General features: G+C 41.7%; 1 protein-coding gene across 2 annotated transcripts in view; it reads right to left on the bottom strand.

The window, feature by feature from the left end:
• The window catches only part of LOC127152452 (gamma-aminobutyric acid receptor subunit beta-2), a 94,063-nt gene extending 75,755 nt beyond the window's left edge, over positions 1 to 18,308 (bottom strand). For both annotated transcript variants that reach the window (XM_051093116.1, XM_051093117.1), the window contains exons 1-3: positions 18,064 to 18,308; positions 17,855 to 17,946; positions 17,238 to 17,305 (exon numbers count right to left, since the gene is read on the bottom strand). In XM_051093116.1, the coding sequence (XP_050949073.1) occupies positions 17,238 to 17,305; positions 17,855 to 17,946; positions 18,064 to 18,254 (351 nt within the window). In that variant the 5' untranslated portion in view covers positions 18,255 to 18,308. The remainder of the gene's footprint in view (positions 1 to 17,237; positions 17,306 to 17,854; positions 17,947 to 18,063) is intronic.
• Between the last annotated feature and the right edge of the window lie 3,384 nt (positions 18,309 to 21,692).

The following is a 21,692-nucleotide window of genomic DNA, read 5'->3' as shown; positions in this document are numbered from 1 at the left end:
GAGAGAAACAGCAGGGTGTGGTAAACATGCAGGGGAAGACAGGAAAGCAATAGATTGAGAGTGAAGGAGACAAGAAATACTGGTGAAGAAACCAGCGATGGGCCAGAGGACAGAAATCCGCAAGACTGCTTCCACAAAGCAGCAAACTACAGTTGTCCGTTCACTTTGCAGTGCTTAATGATTTTCTTCATGCATTTTAATTTTATAAACAAGAGTTACATCTATAACCAAAATGACTTTTTAAGACATATGACCAAATTGAGAGTCTTTTTGAGAGTTTTTGTTAGTTTGTGTTGTCTGAATGGAATCCCAGTGGAAAAGTAGCTGCCTGTCCGGGATTAGGGACTATTCAAAATGTTGCCTTGCTCCTGTGATAGAACAAGCTTTTTCTAAGACACCAGTATAAAAGCAAAGAGGTAACATTTCAGCAGATCTGTCTCCATTTGAGCATTCCTACTGTGTTCCAGCAGAGGAGCATATTTAATTCTGGACAACATCCCATACGTCTCCAGTCTGCTGTCTCAGCAAACAAAGGGGCTCCATTCCCCTGACTTCTGTTCTCTGAGAACGGCTGTCTAAATTCAAACATTTGACTAAAACACTGAGAAAAAAAAATCATGGGGAGAGGAAAAACATATACTTCCTATGTACTGATGCGTAAGAATTTATGATAGTGGAATATTTGAAATTCAAAAGTTTGCTACATATTTTGTATGAATATGTTTTTCAAAGAGTGTCAGTACTATCAGCTGAATGTTTGAATTATTAGTTCACCTGATGCTGTCATTATTTACTCACTCATGTCGTTACGCCAAACCTGTGTGACATTTATTTCTTCGAGATGTTTAGCAGTTCATCTGGGTTCTGAGTTCCACATAATGGAGACGTTAAAGATGATGGATGCTGTCAATTTATTGTCTCTTTCAGCAGGGCAATGCACCTGCCGCGCTGCAAAAGATGTTCAGGAATGGTTTAAGGACTATGACAGAGAGTTCAAGGTATGGCCTTCAAATGTCCCAGGTTTCAGTCCATATGAGCATCTATGGGATGCGCTGGACCAACAAATCTGATCCATGGAGACCCAATCTCACCGCTTGCAGGATTTCAAAGATCTGCTGCTAATGTCTTTGTGCCAGAAACCACAGGACACATTTAGAGGTCTTGTAAAGTCAAAGCCTCTATGCATCACAGCTGTTTTGGCAGAACGAGAGGAATCTACACAATATTAGGCAGGTGGTTTTAATGCTGCTGGTGATCAGTATATTTAATGTGCAGTGTTGGGTGTATTGCATTGCTAAGCAATTAATTGCTGTATTTTTTTTTCCTCTGAAAAAGTAAAGTAAGGGATTCATTTTCCGTAATTTAATTATAGTTATAGTTATGATTTAATCGCATTCAATACTGTATAGACCAGGGACAGGCAACATTTGTCCTGGAGTGCCAATGACCTGCAGAGTTTAGCTCCAACCCTAATCAAACACACCTGAACAAGCTAATCAAGGTCTTCAGGATCACTAGGGCTAAAGGCAGGTGAAAGTTTTTTTCAGGGTTGGAACTAATCTCTGCAGGACATTGGCACTCCAGGACCGACGTTGCCCTGGTACATACTATAAAACAATTCTATATAAAACAATAGTGGGTTTAACATCTAATGTTAAATAGTATTTTTTAACCTTCTCCCTTTAAATACTTTGGTGAGTTTTGGAAAGAAAAAAAAAACGAAAGCATGGATATCCTTATTGTCACGAATCTGGTCGGTGCTCTGCAGACCGCTCACCACCAGATGTCACTCTCACCTTTTCATTGCACTCTGACTGTTTCTTTGCACTTCGTACTGCATCTCCCATCCTCCACCGCACTGATTGCATCAGCCCCCGTGACCAATCAGGCTTCCTATAAAACCCCGGACTTTCCCAGTTTATGTCACGGATTGTTGTATTGTTGTATTCCCATTGCTATCGTTTCCTAGTTTCTTGTTCCGAGTTCCTAGTTCCCAGTGTTTTGTTTTTCCTGCCTCATTATCTTGTTTGGACTGTCTAGCCACCTGCCTTTTGGACTATCGCTTGTATTGGATTATTCTCTACGATTGCCTGTGACATTCCTGTCTGCTCCTGCTTCACCCTGCCTGTACGACCATGTCTTTGTCTCGCCCCTGTAATAAAAGCTCACGTATGGATCCGCTCGCATCTCGTCTCTCATTGCCTGTTACAGAACAATCCGTCACAGGATCCAGCAGCTTTCACCCCGGACATTCATCTGATATGGACACGGACATAACTCTTTGCAGAATCAAACAGCGATCACACACACTCGAACAGTTTACCCGTGAGTTTATTTCCATTGCAAATCATTCCACTCTCCCGGACTGTATAATAATTGAGATTTTTTGTGACGGCGTGAACCAGCCCCTCCGTACACAACTGAGACGCGAGGGCCCGCGCTCGTCACTGGAGGCTTTTTTGAACTTTGCATTGTTGTGTGTGGGCTCGCCATGCACCGTGGGGGTCGCGCAGAGGGAACGCGACAACGGCGGCGACCGCGCGTCCCACTCGCAAATTGGCGGTCATGCCTGAGCACGATGCCGCGAACGCGCTAGCCGCCTGGATCGCTCGTGAAATGGCGGGCGTGACGGAGCACGCTCGAGCAATGGCAGCGACAGCGGTGCCCGTTCACAAAATGGCGGCGACTGTGGTGCCCGTTCACAAGATGGCGGCAGTGCCGGCGCGCGCTCACAATATGGCGGCAACGGCGGAGCCCGTTCACAAGATGGTGGCGAGGACAGAGCTCCGTCACGTCACAGCCGCCATACCAGAGCCATATAAAGTTGCAGCTGCATTTCCTGAGTCAAGTCAAGTTTCCAAGTCAAGTCAAGCTACGGTCCTTGTTCCTGTGTCAAGTCAGGTCAAAGCTGTGTTTCCTGTGTCAAGTCAAGTCAAAAATATCGCTCCCATCTCAAGTCAAGTTACAGCCATCTTTCCAGAGCCACTGCACAAGATGGCTGCCATGCCAGAGCCACTGCACAAGATGGCCGCCGTCTCCAAGCCCCTCCACAAGATGGCCGCCGTCTCCAAGCCACTCCACAAGATGGCCGCCATTCCAGAACCTGTGGTCATGATGGCCCACGTGCTGGACTCACCCCTCATGACGGTATGGGCAGCTAAAGTGGCGCTCCTTCATGTCGCGGCGGCTACCCCTGAGTCAAGTCAAGACACAGAGTCAGGTCAAGACACAGAGTCAAGTCAAGACACAGAGTCAGGTCAAGACACAGAGTCAAGTAAAGACACAGAGTCAAGTAAAGACACAGAGTCAAGACACAGAGTCAAGTCAAGACACAGAGTCAAGTCAAGACACAGCTGCCGTTCTCCACGAATCAAGCCAGGTCACAGCTGTGCCCCATGAGTCAAGCCAGGTCACAGCTATTCCCCACGAGTCGAGCCAAGTCACAGTTGTTCCCCACGAGTCAAGTCACGCTACAGCTGTTGTTCCTGAGTCAAGCCATGTTGTTCCTGAGTCAAGTCACGTTACAGCTGTTGCTCCTGAGCCAAGCCATGTTGTTCATGAGTCAAGTTCCGGTACAGCGGATCTCTATGAGCCAAGCCAGGTTATAGCAGATCCTCATGAGCCAAGTCAAGCTGCTGCTGTTATTCCAGAGCCAAGTCAAGCTTCAGCCACAGCTCCAGAGTCAAGTCAGGCTACAGCTGTAGCCTCCAAGTCCAGTCAGGCCCCCAAGTCCAGTCAAGCTTCCAAGTCCAGTCAAGCTTCCAAGTCCAGTCAAGCCTCCAAGTCCAGCAACGTCAAGGCTGTTGTTCCTGCGTCAAGCAGCGTCAAGACTGTCGTACCTGCATCAAGCAACGTCAAGGCTGTCGTTCCTGCGTCAAGCAACGTCAAGGCTGTCGTTCCTGAGCCAAGTAAAGTCATTGTTAACCTTCACAAGCCAGGTGAAGTCAGGGCCGCTCCTCCTGAGTCAAGCAAGGTCACAGCCGTGGTTCCTGAGTCAAGCAAAGTCACAGCCGTGGTTTCTGAGTCAAGTAAAGTCATTGATCTTCACAAGCCAGTTCAAGTCACAGCCAATCTCCACGAACCAAGTCACGTCCTGCCCGACGGCCCAGAGCCTCCCCATGTTTCATCAGACCTCCCAGTGCCTCGTCATGTCTCGTCTATTTGTCCAGAGCCAAGTTACGTCTCGTCTGACCTTCCAGAGCCGTGCCATGCCTGGTCTGACATCCCAAAATCACGGCCTATCAGGATGGCCGGCGTGCTGGACCCACCACTAGCATCAGTGAGGGCAGCGAACATCCCAATGGCATTAATACCTTCTAGACCCACCTTTAAAGAGGTCCTGCCACCCGCCACGGCTCTGGTGTGTGTGGTCTGCACACTGTGCTCCTGAGGTCACATCTGTTCACAAGTCAGCTCCTGAGATCACGTCCGGTCACAAGCCTGCTCCAGAGCTCCCGACTGATCACAAGTCTGCTCCAGAGGTCCTGTCTGATCTCAAGTCTGCTCTAGAGGTCCCGTCTGGTCTCAAGTCTGCTCCAGGGGTCCCGTCTGGTCTCAAGTCTGCTCCAGAGGTCCCATCTGGTCTCAAGTCTGCTCCAGAGGCCCTGTCTGACCACGAGTCAGCTCCAGAGGCCTTCCCTGTCGGAGAAGCCGCGCCAATGCCTCCTGAGGTGTCAGCTTCGGCTGTAGATCCTCCTAGGGAGGCGGCGTTATCCTTTGGTCTCTCTGCTTCTCCCCTTATTCTGTCTGCCTCCTCTGTCCCTGCTCTCCCCAGGTTCCAGCCCATGACGCAGGTCCCTGCTCTGCCCTGGAGGGCCCCGGCGCCTCCTGCTCTGCCTCCTGTTCCGCCCTGGAGGGTTCCTGTGCCTTCTGCTCCGCCCTGGAGGGCTCCTGCGCCTCCCGTTCCGCCTCCGGCTCCGCCTCCGGCTCCGCCCTGGAAGGCCCCTGCGCCTCCTGCCCCGCCTCCGGCTCCGCCCTGGAGGGCTCCTGCGCCTCCTGCTCCGCCCTGGAGGGCTCCCGCTCTGCCTCCGGCTCCGCCCTGGAGGGCTCCTGCTCTGCCTCCAGCTCCGCCCTGGAGGGCTCTTGCGCCTCCTGCTCCACCTCCGGCCCCGCCCTGGAGGGTACCTGCTCTGTCGGTCCTGCCTTAATCACCGGGCCCTCCACATGGACCTGGCCCTCCAGCCCTCGCCCTGTCTCGCTCCCGCCCCACCGCTCCCCTGGACTGTTGTTTCCTTCGAGCGTCTGGAAGCCACTCCTTGGGGGGGGGGGCTATGTCACGAATCTGGTCGGTGCTCTGCGGACTGCTCACCACCAGATGTCACTCTCACCTTTTCATTGTACTCTGACTGTTTCTTTGCACTTCGGACTGCATCTCCCATCCTCCACCGCACTGATTGCGTCAGCCCCCGTGACCAGTCAGGCTTCCTATAAAACCCCGGACTTTCCCAGTTTATGTCACGGATTGTTGTATTCCCATTGCTATCGTTTCCTAGTTTCTTGTTCCGAGTTCCTAGTTCCCAGTGTTTTGTTTTTCCCGCCTGGTTATCTCGTTTGGACTGTCTAGCCGCCTGCCTTTTGGACTATCGCTTGTATTGGATTATTCTCTACGATTGCCTGTGATATTCCTGTCTGCTCCTGCTTCACCCTGCCTGTACGACCATGTCTTTGTCTCGCCCCTGTAATAAAAGCTCGCGTATGGATCCGCTCGCCTCTCGTCTCTCATTGCCTGTTACACTTATATTGTTGAACTGGTTAAAGTAAGAAATGTGTATTATTACAAATACCTGTACATTTAATGTCAAGTGTTTTTATTTGATGCCTGTAAATGGGTTTTGACAGTTATTTCTATCAATGCAGCATGCAGGGCCTTTTTGCCTCACTTGTGAAGTGATTATTTCTTCCACGGTTCCAACAACATTGTCTTTTTGCCATTTTACATAATAAAATGATGACTAGGAATTTTTATATAGGTTTTGGGAAATTACCTTGAGACATCATTAGCCAGCTTCACTAGGTTTGTCATTATCACAGCTCCAGAAAATGTAACGTTTATAAAGATTCATGCAAGCATCGGGTGTGTTTTTGGGAATGTATTAAATGCATCTGCAAATGGACCTCCACTGACAAGTTTGGTTTAACAATTCTTTGTGTCTCAAAACCAGAGATCAAATGAACATCAGCAAACAGCATTGCAAAGTTGTGTGGTTGAACTACAGCTCTCAACCTGTGCGTGATTTCTTGTTAGAATGGCATGTGGACTTAAAAACATCATGTTATTGAGCAAGCTAACATGCAGTACAATCTATATATTTTATTCCATATATAGAATTTTCATTCTTCATCTTTTAGTGTGTCAAGAGAATGAAAGCACAGTTTTTGAAGAGTGTGCATGTACAGTATGATTTCTACCCCTAGGGTACCACAGAGTTTGACATAAAGAGAACATGCAATGGAATCAAACATCTAGATATGAAGCATATTTGAAGGAGATGCCAAATACATAGTCCATACAAACACGAAAATAAACAGCTTAATACAAAGCCGTATTTGATTTTGAACCATTTAGTTAGAAGAACTTATTATCCATCCACCTCATTAAGCTCTATATTGTTCTATATTGTTCAAATGATAGATGTGCATCAAAATTACTACATTTCATGAAACAATCATCACTAGCTAGCTTGATTGTAATTTTAATCATTTAAAATATATGTAACTTGTAGCTTGACACGTTACAGTTTCAAAATAGTTTTTAAAAGAGACAAAGAATAGAGGTCCACTAATGTATTTGTCTTAAACAAAAGACACAAAGGGTACATCTAATTGAGGGAGATTCTCCCAGCATGCCACGACAATGCTTCTCTACAAATCATTCCACTCTGAGTGGATGGCGGCAGAAGATGTGACAGAATTTTTAATCTCTCTGACACTTGTTTCTATCAACCTTGTTTCCAAGCAACCACAAACCTCATAAGCGCAAGAAGTCTGATCTGGCCCAGCCATAAACTCATGTACCAGCTGACATTTCACTGCCAGAACTCAGAAGTAATGTAATGACAGCTCATATGTTATGAGTAATCAAATCAAACTTTTTCACACCTTACATAACTGCTCAAATCTTCAAACAAATTAAATTACCACACACTTGTCATATTATATGCAGGATTTACCGTGAACTCCTAAAAATAGATGCCAAAATAGATACCATATAGCCATTGCAGGCCAATTTGATAATTATAGTCTTGAAAGTGTGATTTTTTGCCATGAAGCTAAAATAAATGTATTCTTTCTAAATTAGGTGAATTTTCTGGTAGCTTTCTCTAATCCATCAAACAATGGCATTGTTAAATTGTGCATGCACAACAAGGATTAAAAAGCACTTAAGAGCCCTTGTGTGTGATCGATACTTTCATCTGGGCTTGTATACAATGAAAGAAAAAAAAAAAAAAAACTATTGATCAAGTCCTGAGGGGAAAACTATATGATACTGCTCTAATATTAGAAGAACGGATGGACAGACCTGAAATAATGAAATTGCGTAACTGCTGTCAACCAACAGTTTGGATCAGTTAGTTTACCATCAATTAACCAGTGAACAACCACACTATATCCTAATTTGTCTGTTGGTAATCTGTCCTAAATACTATGCAAAATGAGCATTCCGATGCTTTGTGTGGCAAATGACACTATATACTGAACAAGACACACAGCATGTTAATGTGCTTTAGTTCCTTGCCAAAGTGAACCAAAAAAGGAGGGACAAAAAAGGAAAAAAAAGGGGGGAAAGAGAGAAAGAGACACTTGGGAGAAGGGTTCACTGGTTTGTTTTGGGGTCTCAGAGCATTTCTCAAAACTGATGAGCATTACAAACAAACCCAGACCCCTCTAAGGGGCCATGCACACAGGACATGTTCTTGACAAAGGATAAAGAAATGGAACAAAACACAGTGGTATTGAGACATTTTTAAGGATTTTTAAGCAACACAGTGGCTCAAGTTGAGAGATGCTGAAAAGCAACAGCAAGCCAGTCAAGCATATTTCACATATAGGAAAAACAATAGAAAAATGTATCATGTGTGAATTACCCTCTAAGATGAGCCATAGTGAGACCATTTTAGTAAGTGCACAGAGTGTGCAATATTAACTACTGCACAAACAAGGGTAATCACATTATTACCAGGGTCGTTTACTATAAGGTAGAAAAGTGCTTCATCCAAATATCTGGACAAAAAAGTATGAAAAAATACATTTTTCTAAAGTGACACTGTACAACTGCAACACCATTGGAAAAGGTTTCTAAGAGACGGCTCTGTTTTTACTCTTTGTTTCATTAGCTGTAATAATGAAAGGAGTTCAGTGCTGGTATTGTGGAAAGCTTTATTGCAGTTATAACACATGATCAAAGCTGCTGAAATAAAACACGGATATCAAAGCACAAAAAAAAAAAAAGGATGGGATTTATAGATCTTGTACTCATTAGTATAATGAATACAGTCATGTCAAATCAAAATTATTTAATAGACAACCTGGGAAGATGCTCAGTGAATAATGACTTAAATGCTTACACAAAGCTATACATGCTTGTGACAGGATTTCTGCAACACCAATATCACATACCTTATTGCAAGTTTCACAGTAGTTTCAAAGTTAAATGTCCAGTGAGTGGTGCTAAAATGCAATTCAATATGTGACGTTGCTTCAGATACGTATTGCAGCGGTTCAAAATTAATGTCTTAAAAGGTTAATGCTCTATCATGTTGGAAAATAACAAACACCCTTTACCAAACCCAACTCTAAACCTACCCGACAGTGTTAATGAATGCAAAAATGATATAAAAACACATTTGCTGATGCAACTGTGCTATTTTAACATCCTTATATCAAGTTTGAGCCATTTCGTACCACAGCTCTTCACCTCACAAGTGCAACACCGTATCATGTCAGCTAATGTGCCGAGCAAACCTACTGCATTGGAAAACTCATCCATATAAAGCTGTAGATGTGACGCTACCAGTCAAAAGTATCAGTTTTCAAATCTTGCAGCATGTTAAAATCACTTTAAAGTCATCACATAATATTGTACAAGGAATTGTGTGAAAATTAGACTTTCTTAATGCAAACTCTGGCCATATAAATCATACTTTGTGTGAAAAGGAATAAAAGTTGTCAGAGTTTTACCGCCTATCAGTGTTGGGCATGTTACTTGAAAAAAGTAATTAGTTATAGTCACTAGTTACTTTCACAAATAGTAACTGAGTTAGTAACCGAGTTACATCATTATAAAGGTAACTAATTACCAGGGAAAGTAACTATTGTATTACTTTATTTAAAAAAAAAATAAATAAATAAAATAAATAAAAAAAATAAATATGTCAAAAAACTTGGATGCCCCCAATATTAAATATGTTAAATGAATGATTTTGTTGTTGTTGTTGTTGTTGTTGTTGTTGTTTTTACTCATAGCAGTTTTTTTTTAAATATCTGAAAGTACATTTAGCATCAGTCAGTCAAGCATTGTAATATGACATTATGATAATTTAGCATTAAACTTTAGCAATTAGAACTTTAGTAATTAGAATAACAATGCATGAATGCATATTTGTCATGTTGACTGAACTTAGGACTGATGGTGGTGCTTAAGATATTGTTTGTAATTGTTTGTAAAGTGTTTCTATAAAGAAAAATGAAAAAAAAAAAAACTAAAAACAATACAATAAAAGTATCAATGAGCTACTGGGTTCATGAATATTATGTTGTCTGCATCACTGATTTGCTGAAATCAAAACAGGGACGATAATACGATAATAGGTGAGCGCCAGCCAATGAGATTGCCATTTGCACATTAGTTCCGCCTACTACCAGAGAAACCGACAGTTCTTAAAAGCTGAAGAATTCCAAAGGAACTCTGTTATTTTGACAGGAAAATACAACAAAGAATATCATTTACATGTAGCGCATCAATTCAGCATGGTATATAAGACTCTCTCGCTCTGTATCTTTCTTTATGCGTGTGTGAGACAAAGCGACGGCCAAAAAATAAAACTATAATAATATTATAATAAACTATAGTAACACCGCATTTTATTGTCAGTAATGGTAATGGCGTTGTAACGAGGAAATTCGTTATTCGTTTGATTACTCGTTACTGAAAAAAATAACGCTGTTAGTAATGCTGTTTATTTATAACGCCTTTATTCCCATCACTGCTGCCTATTCACTTTAACTGGAAACCGCAGTGATTCATACATATACAGTAGGTATGTTTTTTTTTTAGTTTTGCAGAATTGTAGGTCAAGGTATGTCCAATGAGCCTGGGTTGCAAGATTTGGGATATGTTAAATTAACAGCACTGAGGTTTTGAAGTCAAGTACAACAGCTAGCTGGGCTTTTGGCCAGTATTACGACATCTGTTGCTGCCGATTCCTTACTGCACCTGGTGCTTATGAAGATGGATAGCTGCAAACCAAACTCACCTTGAAATAGTAGATTTTTTATTTTTTTTTAACCAACTAAAAGACCATCACAGATAAGATAATGGCATAAGAGATTGCCCAGATCAAAGTATAGTATTTAATGGCACAGTAATCTACTACATAAGTATATACTGTAGGAGTCTTGTGAGCAGCGAGTAGTTAGATACTGAACTGTATAGCTGGTATAAAAGTACTCAAGTTTCTCAGGTTTCTCTTTCTTCTCTGGGAATTGAATTTCTTCACTTACCACTGTTCTCAAGATTTTGTTCTTCAGCAGTCCACCCCAGCCTTTTTCTCTCTCTGTAACACCTACTCACCAACACAAACACCAGCAGCCCATCACACAATCCAAGCACCGCTCTTATTTTTTGATATTAAAAATACATTAGGATACAGACGGGAGTCGTTATATGACTATATGAAAGCTACTGTATAATCCAGGGATGCAAAACCCCAATACGTCATAATGTCCACAATGTCTGCTTGGCTCTCTTTTGCATTTTAAAGCCTATTATTTCAGAAACGACCATTTGGGTGATTGGAGCAGAGGTGTTTATCTTTGAAACTGATGTTGAACTTATACCAGCCTGTCAGTACAGAGCTATACATTTATCAATAAATGTCTAAAGGTTGTATAATTGCAAGACACGTCTGAAAGGCCTAGACTGGTACCTGAAACCTACAAGCGATGCCAGCAAACCTCTTTGGGTATTTTAAAAAGTGTTCGCTCCAATAATATAACACACAATTTCATCAGGTATTACATTTCTAAGTAGATGTTAGATGACACCTGAAATGGGTCATAGATTTTCTTGAGTACAGGCATTCAATCTTCCATCAAGAGCATCAAACGCCATAAGTGCTATCATAATGTATGCACTCTGCCATCAGTAGTGTACGTAACTTTGTTTTCTACGGGTACTTGTCTTGTTTTATGTACTCTTATGTGCCTCATTGTTTTAGCTGTAGTTGAGCCAACTTACACATTTACAGAAACACGCACAAACAAAAAGGCTAAAGTAACAAATTACCGGCTAAATTTGAAACCCAGAAACTGTTCGTGAAAGCAATTACAAATACCAACCATGGAAACTGTTATCATACAATCTCTTACAAACTAGAGGATTGCTCATTCAGTATATATAGCAGCTAAATATTCATTCTTATTCACCACATCAATAATAGCAAGAGAGTTCAGCACTAGTGAAATATGAGTTTCTCTGCTCATAGATTTATTTTGACAATATCTAATATAGGGGTGCACTAACGCGGGGTTAACTGTAACACGTGGTTGAAATATTTCCACACACGCTAGCATAACCAAATTTACGGTATTTACTAGTTGCCATGGCAACGCTATACGGAGAAAAAGTGTGCCAAAATTCAAAAGCCTTTTGATGATATCGCTGAATATTCATTTTACCATAGTAAAAGTAAATTTCTGACTGAAGTAAATTTTTCTTCTCAGTTTTTAGTATTCTTGTAAAATGAGACAAATCTGCTATTATTTTAAACGCCAATCTGTTGTTTATCAGTTTAGATAGTTTATTAATGCTTGGTAAGTCAGCAGAAGACAATAACCAGTTTTATATTCCAGTCGCGCTGATGGGGAAAGTTGTAACACTGCGTTACAATCTGCCCGCTATATTAAACTATGCTATTCTATGACATAAGCGATGTCATTTTCATTATTTACTTTTAGGGATTTTAAAAAGAAACCACAAGAAACAGGTGAAAAAAGACTCACAATCAATGTTTAATGTTGAGAAATTATTATTTCAAGAAATGTAAAGCCATTTGGCTCATTTATGTGTCTCGTGTTCTATGAGCGCTGTGTTTGGAGCGAGGGAGTGTTTTTATTTTTTTTTTTTTTTCTATTTCATCTATTTGCGCACATTGTTTTGAACTATACTGTATAGCTGTGTTTTGTGATCAGGGCCGTCCCACGCATGTTTGCGATATGTTCATTGTTAACTTAAAAAATTTGATCTTTTTTAATTCTTAAAAAACACTATTATTTTATTTGAAAAAGTAAATCATTTTATTTTATTGACAAAATATTTTAGTTTGTTGTGTAGATTTTTTTCATTCGATCAGACAACATTTTAAGCTGTCATATGATCATGTTACAATGTACCCCACCTACGGGGCATGTTGTCACTTTTCACTTCCTTTCTTTTGAGGTAAATAACGAAAAACATATACACTGTAATTATGAAACAAAGCAACATATTTGTACAAGACAAGTGTGAAATTAACGTGGATAAAAAATTATACTCTGAACCCCATGTGGATTTACACTAACTGAGAAATTCAAAAAGTGTTAGGTTGTGCCCCGCACTCCCCTACTGTGGAAATTTTAGTCAGACTGAGATACAATAACACTGCTTAAAAGGAAAAACACACTGGCAGCATAAAGGATGTCAAAAGATGAATTCTGAAAATGATACACCTATGGGGTTGTTGGTATTCATTAGTGCTCTGCATTTTTTTTTTTTTTTCACAATAATTAGCAATGTTATAACCTGAGTGGGCAGGCCAGGGCAGCAGCAACCAGCTGAAGCTGTCAAACATAGTAACACTTGTTTAATTTTCATTTATTGTAGGAAACACTTGCCTGCTTGCAAGGCTGAAAACAGTTTTAACATTTTACACAAGGTAAGAATTTAGGTTTGTATCCCTGTTGAAAAAAAAAAAACAGTATATGATGGATAGGTATGTTTTGAAGCGTGGCTACTGGTTTGAGCTGGTTTAAGCTTGTCCTTAGCTGGTCTAGCTCCTGCTCAGGACCAGCTTAGGACCAGTTTAAACCAGCTCAAACCAGCAGCCATGCTTCAAAACATACCTAACCAGCATGTGCTGTTTTTTTTTTTAAGACTCATAATTCATTTTAATTTTACATGAGACAATTTAGAGTGCAAAAATAGTCTGTCTAGACTAAATTGAGTAAAGACGTAGGGTTAGAAGTTCAGAACAAGCTCTATCAAGAACATTTTATAAATAATTGCCATGCTTTGCACACTCAAGCTCATTAAACACTACTGGATTCTGTTTCAGAAAACAAACATGTGTATAAGAAATCACTAACCACAAGTAAGTGCCAAAATTCAAGTTATTTAGTGCTTGACCATGAGGCAGTCAAAGAGAGAGAATAATGAGAGGTTGAAGCTTGTTCTATCAGTGCTTGAAAAGTGCAGATTATTTACTGAACGATGACACAGGACAATGCAGCTCTATGGTCTGTTTTATAGTAAACAGACTATCCCAATCTAAAAATAAAGTAAAATAAACATATGGAGTGCCCCCCCAGTTGTGTATGTTAGAGAGGCAAACACGCTCCTTATCTCAAGTGTACTGAAACAGCACAGACCAGCTGGGTCAACAGCACACACAAAAACCAGCACATGCTTCAGCTAGAACAGATACGCCACTCATCCTAAAACATCACCCATTTCACGCTCACAAATTTTCATGTTTTTCAATCAGAGCAGCCAGAGGTCACCAAAATGGCATGTCACAGGATTTGCGGCACATTATATCATCAAACTAGCACATTATTATCAGCATTCTTACACAAAAAGCTGAACATTTCAACATCGCAGGATTCATGTGTTTGCATACTTTTTTTAAATTTAGACTTAAAAAGATTGGGATGGATTCCAAAATCCTCCAACGCTCACGCTAAGCTCTCAGCCTCTTGGTTTCCTGAATATTTTGATGTGTTCAAAATCAACTTGTTCTGGGAATCTTTACAAACTGATATCGGAATCATGTAGTTGTAGACAAGCGGCATTGGTGAAATGACAGAACATTCCCTAGAAGAAAGTTGATCAACAGATGAGACACATGAGACAAACTCTGACATACAGCAAGAGGAAAATAAAGCCACTGTTTGGGACATTGCTGAAACTTCTTTTGAAGCAGGGGCCACAGTTTATCCAACTGCTGAAATAACTGATATAAAAAGATCTAATTTGTGATTTTTTTTTTCTTCACTATGGGTCAAGGTCATGGTAAGAAGAAAGGCCGCAGCGATGACAGAAAGAAGAAAAAACACGTTTGCACTTGCAAACATCAGTCTGCACCTAAGATCAAAAAGCATCAGGCTTCACTTGAGCCTAGAAGCTGCAAGACCGTTCATTAGCACTCGGTTTCACTTTCACCCCTTTGTTTGCATTCGTCTGTCCTTCGGTGAATCACGCATACCCGAGGCGCCGTGAGGAGCACGACCTTCCCTACAACCACTCCCCGGACCGCCTCCAAGAAAATGGCAGGTTGTTAATGTCACAAAGCTTTTGCAAGTCTATGTCGGCGAGTCATATTGCCTGCGGTCACGTCTGACCTTTGCTCCTCTCTCTGGGCAGACCTACTATACCATCTAACACCTACTGTGGGCGATGCAGAGGACCTCTGATGATGGAGACATGTGACCACATACGTGGACAGAATTGAAAGAGTCAGAAGCAATATAGGGCTATAAGTTGAAAGCATAGTGCCTTTTTGCTTCGGCACAGCTCCAGCGGGGTAATTCTGAGCAAGCCTTAATATAAGTTCATATATAATTTAATAATGCAATGGAGCCCCGGTCCTGAGAGCTCTATGGGAGAAGGGTAACTTTATTTCAAGAAAATGTTTGCTCTGCTAACAAAATCTACAAGATGGAAGGGGTACATTTCAAAACTTTGCTTCAAACTTCAGTCATTCATACCCAATGATTCACAAGGGAATAAACTGGAGTGGAAAAGATTAGGATGCTAGTTCTTAAAATGGAAGTACAACTTTATCTAAACATGCTGACGCATGAATATCTTTGGACTTTTTAAACCATTTTTTGTAGCCGTGATATGATATCCAATTGTTACAACACCATTACTATGTGGTTTAAAATTGAATCGAAAAGTTAAAACAATTCTTGAAATTGCATTTCAGCCTAAACTGTCAAATTAGATTTGAAACAGTCTGACTTCTTGTACATGACACTGCATTCATGTAAAACTACAGAATAGTCTACAGCTGTGTCTGAATTCACTCATTTACACTCACACGCACCATTCAGTATCAAGTGAATAGTGAATGAGCGAACCAACGAACGCTTTTGGGCGAGCGCTTTTGCTTGAATGTGTCAATAGTACAGTCATGACACATAGTATCATGCGCCTCACAAGTTCATGTTACTGTAACATCTTGAATAATATAAAGATCGGAAATATAAGAAGAATACGTGTATAATGTAATCGCACCTTCTAAGTAATCGCATATCTAATATCCTCCTGTAACAGATATACATGGAGAATAGGAAAGAACATTATAACAGCAGCACCGGTTATTCTGTTTGGAAATGAGCCTGAGATTTAATAAACATTTATGTCTTGTTTTGTGATCTACGTAAAATCAAACCTACGAGAGGTGATGCTATACTACTGGCACCAGAAAAAACTAAAATGGTTTTCATTTTTAAAAAAAAATCCATAATTCTCTAAAACAAACGCAAGAGATTGTTATCTCTCATTCTCGGCAGATGTGCGGATTTGAAGCGTTTACTGTTTATTCAGAAAGGAAAGCCTTGCCAACTCCTCTTCTCCCATTATGACGATGGGCTGACGCATTGCTTCAAGTGCCAAAACCAAATATTCCCCATTGCCACAGGGAGCTGCATGCATCAAGGTTCATGGTGATTTGGACACTCGCTCGAGCTATTTATCCAGTGCAAAATAATGTTTAATCCAGATGATTGCGTGCAAGATCCCAGCCAGAAAAATGTGAAAGGGTTCAGAGCAGTGATCTGTGCATTTGTGCTTTCTTGGCCTAGTAGTGACATCATTTAAGCTTGCGGACACACACAAATGCACTCACTCAGAAACGGCATAAATCCTAATCATTGTTTTGTCCTGAAGACATCTTGACAGCACTAATGTATGCGTGCGCTGTTGCTTAAAACGTTAATAATTACTGTGTGATGGGATTCCAAAGACTACAAGCGAGAACGTGAGCCACTTCACATCTCAAACCTTGTCTGCAGTGTAGGAAAAAAAATCAATACATGTAACACAGTGAGAATATTGCTAGGCTATTTTGAGAGCAACAGAAACAAAAACAATCCCAAAATGCTGCTAAGAGTACAAATAACTCAAAATACAACACAACCAGGTCCTGCTGCATCCAAATACACTACCAGTTCTCAGTTGTTATTATTATGAAAAATCACCTCACTTGACCAGACCTCAAACACAAAAGTCCATGTTGTGCTTCAAAACCATCACTAGGGGATGCTCTTGTATCTAAGGGAGAGGGAGAAAAAAACTACCAGATTTCTACCATAAGGGTGGAAAGAGTATAAAAATCCAAAATGGAGAAATTCATGTTGGTATCCTCTTGTTTTGTGATTTTTATAAATCCCAGAAAAAACATTCAGTCCATATGCAGAAGAAAATATGTTGCCATAGAAACCACATTAGCTCTCCCTGTCCATTACTCATGTCCATATGTGAATAATGAGTATAAAAGGTCATACATGCTCTGAAAAGTTGTGTTATATACAGTACCATCTCTGATGAGCACTATAGTATGCATAAGCAACACTGATATGTAGTGCACACCCACAGATGTGTGACAAACTGCTCATTGAACTAATTTGATGAAAGCTGATAGGCTATAACTTTTCAAATGAAACATAAATGACCTGGGATAGAGAGCTGAGAGGGGAAAAGGGGGTTAAAGGAGCTCACATACTTTGTCTCCAACAGGACAGCATGATAACAGACTTACCATATTCACTTCTGATACCATGTCTATGCTGGCTATGTCTATATTCATCCCCACTCCCACCGGAGGACCTAAAAATCAAACCAAATCATACCAATGACATTACAGCTATATTTATACACTGAAATGAATGGACATGTCATGCATGAGCTGTTATTAACTCAACGTCAGCCTGATAACATCCAGCATGAGGTAAAAAGTAAACCAAACATCATCTAAACACACTTGTGTCACTTACGATCATCCAGATCCATAAATGTACAATTTATGGATCCATCATCATGAGCATCACTGATATTACCATTGCTGATTAATTAGTGCAAATCAAGGAAAGCATCACAAGGAGCTGTCATTACATAGAACGTGCAGATGTCCAAATCCGTGTACATTCGTTTGTCAACTTTGCGAAGCATCCCTGATCAAACAATGCGTACAGCAATTAAAGCGATATGATTTTTAAACAAGTGAGAGCAAGTGTCCCGATCATCTCCAAACCGGAGATTATTAGGATATTTAGCGCGTAACTCTCCATTATGGCGCGCTTGTGATTCTACTATATGAAAGTTAAGAGGTGATGTTAAAAGGCTGACATGATGGACCTAATTAAAAACGTGCGTTACCTCCAAAATCTGGCCTCAAGCGAATGTCATATCCTTTCAATAGTCTATCAACAGTTTCTTTTACGAGAGACATATTGCTTGGATCATTGACACTGCAAAGAGGGAAAATGCACCGTTAGATTCAGATGCATCCTTAGAGATGATTTTAGTTGTGTGTGTGGAGTACAGACAGCCATATGAAGTGAGGAGAGCTTTTGGTTCGGACTTACCTTTGCGCACACACCACGGCCACGATCACGGGAAACGTCCAGACGCGCATGAAGCTCTTTTGTCTTATTCTAAAGATCGCCATACTTTTATATGTTTTCTGGTTTCCGTGAAGACAGAGAAGATCCAACTTAGAGTGCGCTGTGCAGTAATTCCACTGTGGTGCGCATGCGTACATACTCCAGCGCAGCATCCAGGAGCGGTATGGTGCTGATGGTGCTGGAGGAGCACTTCCCGACCAGAGACAGGGAAATATTAAAGGGAAAACTACGAAAACACCAAAGTGAACAGCGAAACACACGCTACTACAACTGCGGTCTTTGTGCATCATGGGAAAAGCAGCCCTTTCTTGTCAAGTGGGCTTTTAATAGCCACTTCATGGGCTGTTTCCGTCTATTTCTTTCTCCACAAAAGTCATTTGTCTTACACAAAGTAGAGCCGTTAAGACATTTAAAACGGGACTTTTGTTTGTCCATCATTTGGGGAGGTGTATGTCATAAATGGGATGCTTCAAATGATCGATATAGGAATCTAAACCTCTAGATTACACCACCAAAACACGACAAGGGGAATCCGAAGCAAACCCCTGCATTAAGTGCAAGGAGTTGAAAGGAAAATCAAATAGATGTGTGTACTTTATTTGTACAGATGTAAGAGCTGTTAAAACGTATGTGACAAAAAAAAAAAAAAAAAAAAAAAAACACATCAAGAAATTATTGCAGTCATTAACATAACAAAAGTTCTCAGTAAAGTAAAAGGATAACAGAGGAAAGTGTTTCTCCCCCCTTTTAACATAATTGTATTTGTTTTGCTGTAACTTTTCATTACATATCATGTTATGATTATATCACTGTTTAATAGGAATGCTCAGATCCTATAATTCTAAAAATGTTCAGGTTGTGGTACATATCGTTTCGCTTTAAAATATTTACCAAATTTAATAACTAAACACAAAAATTTACACTTCAAAACACTTGCAGGACTTAGGCAACTAGAAAAATCATGCTAAAATGTAATGAAGTAAAATATCATATATAAGGCTTTGAGGACTGTCAGTCATCAGATCTTTCAGTCATTATTGTATTGTATTGCATGTTCCCAGATACCACCAACAATAAAAACTACAGAGCTTTGATGATTAAAAAATAAATCAATCAATCAATAAACATCTTACTAAGAAATACTGAGTGAAAACTATATATTTTAGTAAGCTGCTACACTGCTGTTGATTTACTTTAGAAGCTATCAGAATTTCAAGCTGCTACTACTACTACTTTTTAGCAATATGAATTAATTTTCTTTTGTTGTGTGTTTGGTTGATTTCTAAACTGCACAAAATTAAATTAATAATAAATTAAATTAATTGTAGCTCAGTTTGGGTCTCAGAGTAAAACTGAAGCACCTTAGCTCCATATTCTCCTTTATCATACTTTATCACACCAATTCTTGTGGGACCCAGATGTACCAGTCCTGTTTCAGTGTGTGTCTAACAAACTGCTCCTCATGTGGTCCCGGGGCTCAGTACTGTACTGTTTATTGTACTGTCTTAACATTTGCTTTAATAAAGAGAACAACTCCCTAAACACAGTGAAACCCCATTGTCTATGCAGGATACCAAAATCAGATTCCATATATTGGCACCACCCATTTTGCTATAAGATAATGCTTCCAGTGTCACAGGTAAAGTAAACACACAAAAGGTAAACACATTTTTTATGTATAGCAACAAGAAACAAAGTTGGGGAAACACTTAGCAAACTCTTACAGAGTAATAGATAACAGAAGTTCAAACATATTAGACAAGAAATTGCCATACTTTGCAAGAAAGGATACAGGTCAAAGCCATTTGCCTACTGAATCTTATAGGCCCTGTCCCAAACGGGGACAATGTGCACTTGCATTCGTGTGGACTTATAATGGCCACCACTATGACAACCATGGACTGTTTTGTTGTGTTCTGTGACCTAGTTTCTGTCTCCCTTTGATTATGTCATTTGGTTCAGGTGTGTGTCATTAATCATTCTCATTTGCCAATGTATTTAAGTTGTAGTCTGTCCTGTGTTTAGTGGTCCGGTATTATGCGTGTATGTTCTACGTGTGTCACCTCTCTGCCTGTGTATTACCCTCTTTGTGGATTATTAAAGGACTATTTTGACCTCATCATCGTTGTGTGTGTTCATCTTCGACACAGTAGCATTAAAAAATGCCATAAAAGAGTAAGCGAGACAGCGCAGAGGGAAGCTCCACCCACTGCACTATAGCTAAAGGGTGAGCTGAGCTCAATGGATTGAATATGACCTGCCCTTTCTCCGTAATCAGTCTGCCTGTCCTGAACCTCCAATCTGTCCTCAGCTGTCTGTCAGCCCTGAATTCTCTTTCTGTCCTGTTTCAGCCAAGAAAGCCATTTGTGAATTGTCCATCTGCCCCGAACTATCTACCTGTATGAAAACGAACACGGAGGACATTCCCCTGGCACTGCTGGTGCTGGGAGTGGCCTTGTGGTGTGTGTCCTAAACCCCCACCCAGCCTCCCTCTCCCATAACCTCTGCACCAGTCCTCACCATCACCACCAATGTCTCCTGGCAGCCCCTCTGCTCACCCTCAGCCCACCGTCTGTGTGGTGGGATCGCCGCAGGTCTGCCAGTCTCCACTGGCGTCGTGGCTGAAGGATCCCATGGTTCCGCCTCCAGCCTCTAAGTTCCAGGCTCCACCTCAGCCCATTGACCTAGCGCTCCTAGGTCTCTTCTCTCCACCATGGTCCGTCAGTCCACCAGCTCTGCCGGGCTCCCTCAGTCAGCCTTGGTCAGTCGTCGACCATCTGCCGCCTCGGGACTCCACTCCTCCTGCTACACCTCGCCCTTCCGTCCTGCCAGTTCTGTTAGGCTCCTCCTTCCCTCCGGCTCCACCTTGGTCCTCTGTCGCTCCAGCTCCACCTCGGCCTTCCAGATCCCTGCCTCCGCCTCGGTCGACAGAGCCATCTGCACTGCCTTGGCCCTCCGGATCCTCTGCATCACCCTGGCTCATCGGCTTTTCCGTCTCCAACTTGGGCTCCACCACCACCTGCTCCGTTGACATCAGTCAGCCCCCTGGTGTCATCAGCCTTTCCTCCACCATGTCTACTCCCTCTGTCTGTTCCACCGTGGGTCGCCTTCATGGCTGTGGCCTGCCAGGGTCCTGCCTGGCTCCTCCTGCTCCAAGTCCCTCCTGTTTCCTCCATGGCTCCTCCCTCCATTGTCTCCACCCTGGACTTTGTTTGCTCTCCTTCTCCCAGGTGTCCGGTCTCCACCCGAACCTCCACCAGTATTGTCTGCCTGCCTTCCTGCTAACCCTTTGCCGTCCCCTGTCACCATCCCATATCCACTCCTTCTCCCTCTTCCTAAGTCCCCCTCCATCCCACCCTTTGTTGTTCCTGCAGCACAAGGTTGCGCCCTTGATGTGCACAGTTAAAGCAGCACTATGTTATGAAAGTGTGGACTCAGAAGAAGACTGCAAGTCCATTTTCTCTTAACAGTTAGAAGGCTGATGTTGAGACAGCTAAGAGGAAAGCAAGCTCATGAGAGGCCTTTGTCGAACCTCTACTAGGATCCACTTCTAATAGTGACTTCTGCTAACATGGGCAATGAGGCAGGCT

This window comes from Labeo rohita, chromosome 21 (genome assembly GCF_022985175.1).
Source record: "Labeo rohita strain BAU-BD-2019 chromosome 21, IGBB_LRoh.1.0, whole genome shotgun sequence".
NCBI lineage: Eukaryota > Metazoa > Chordata > Actinopteri > Cypriniformes > Cyprinidae > Labeo > Labeo rohita.
The sequence above is the reverse complement of the archived record's forward strand: the minus strand, read 5'-3'. Positions and strand labels throughout refer to the sequence as shown.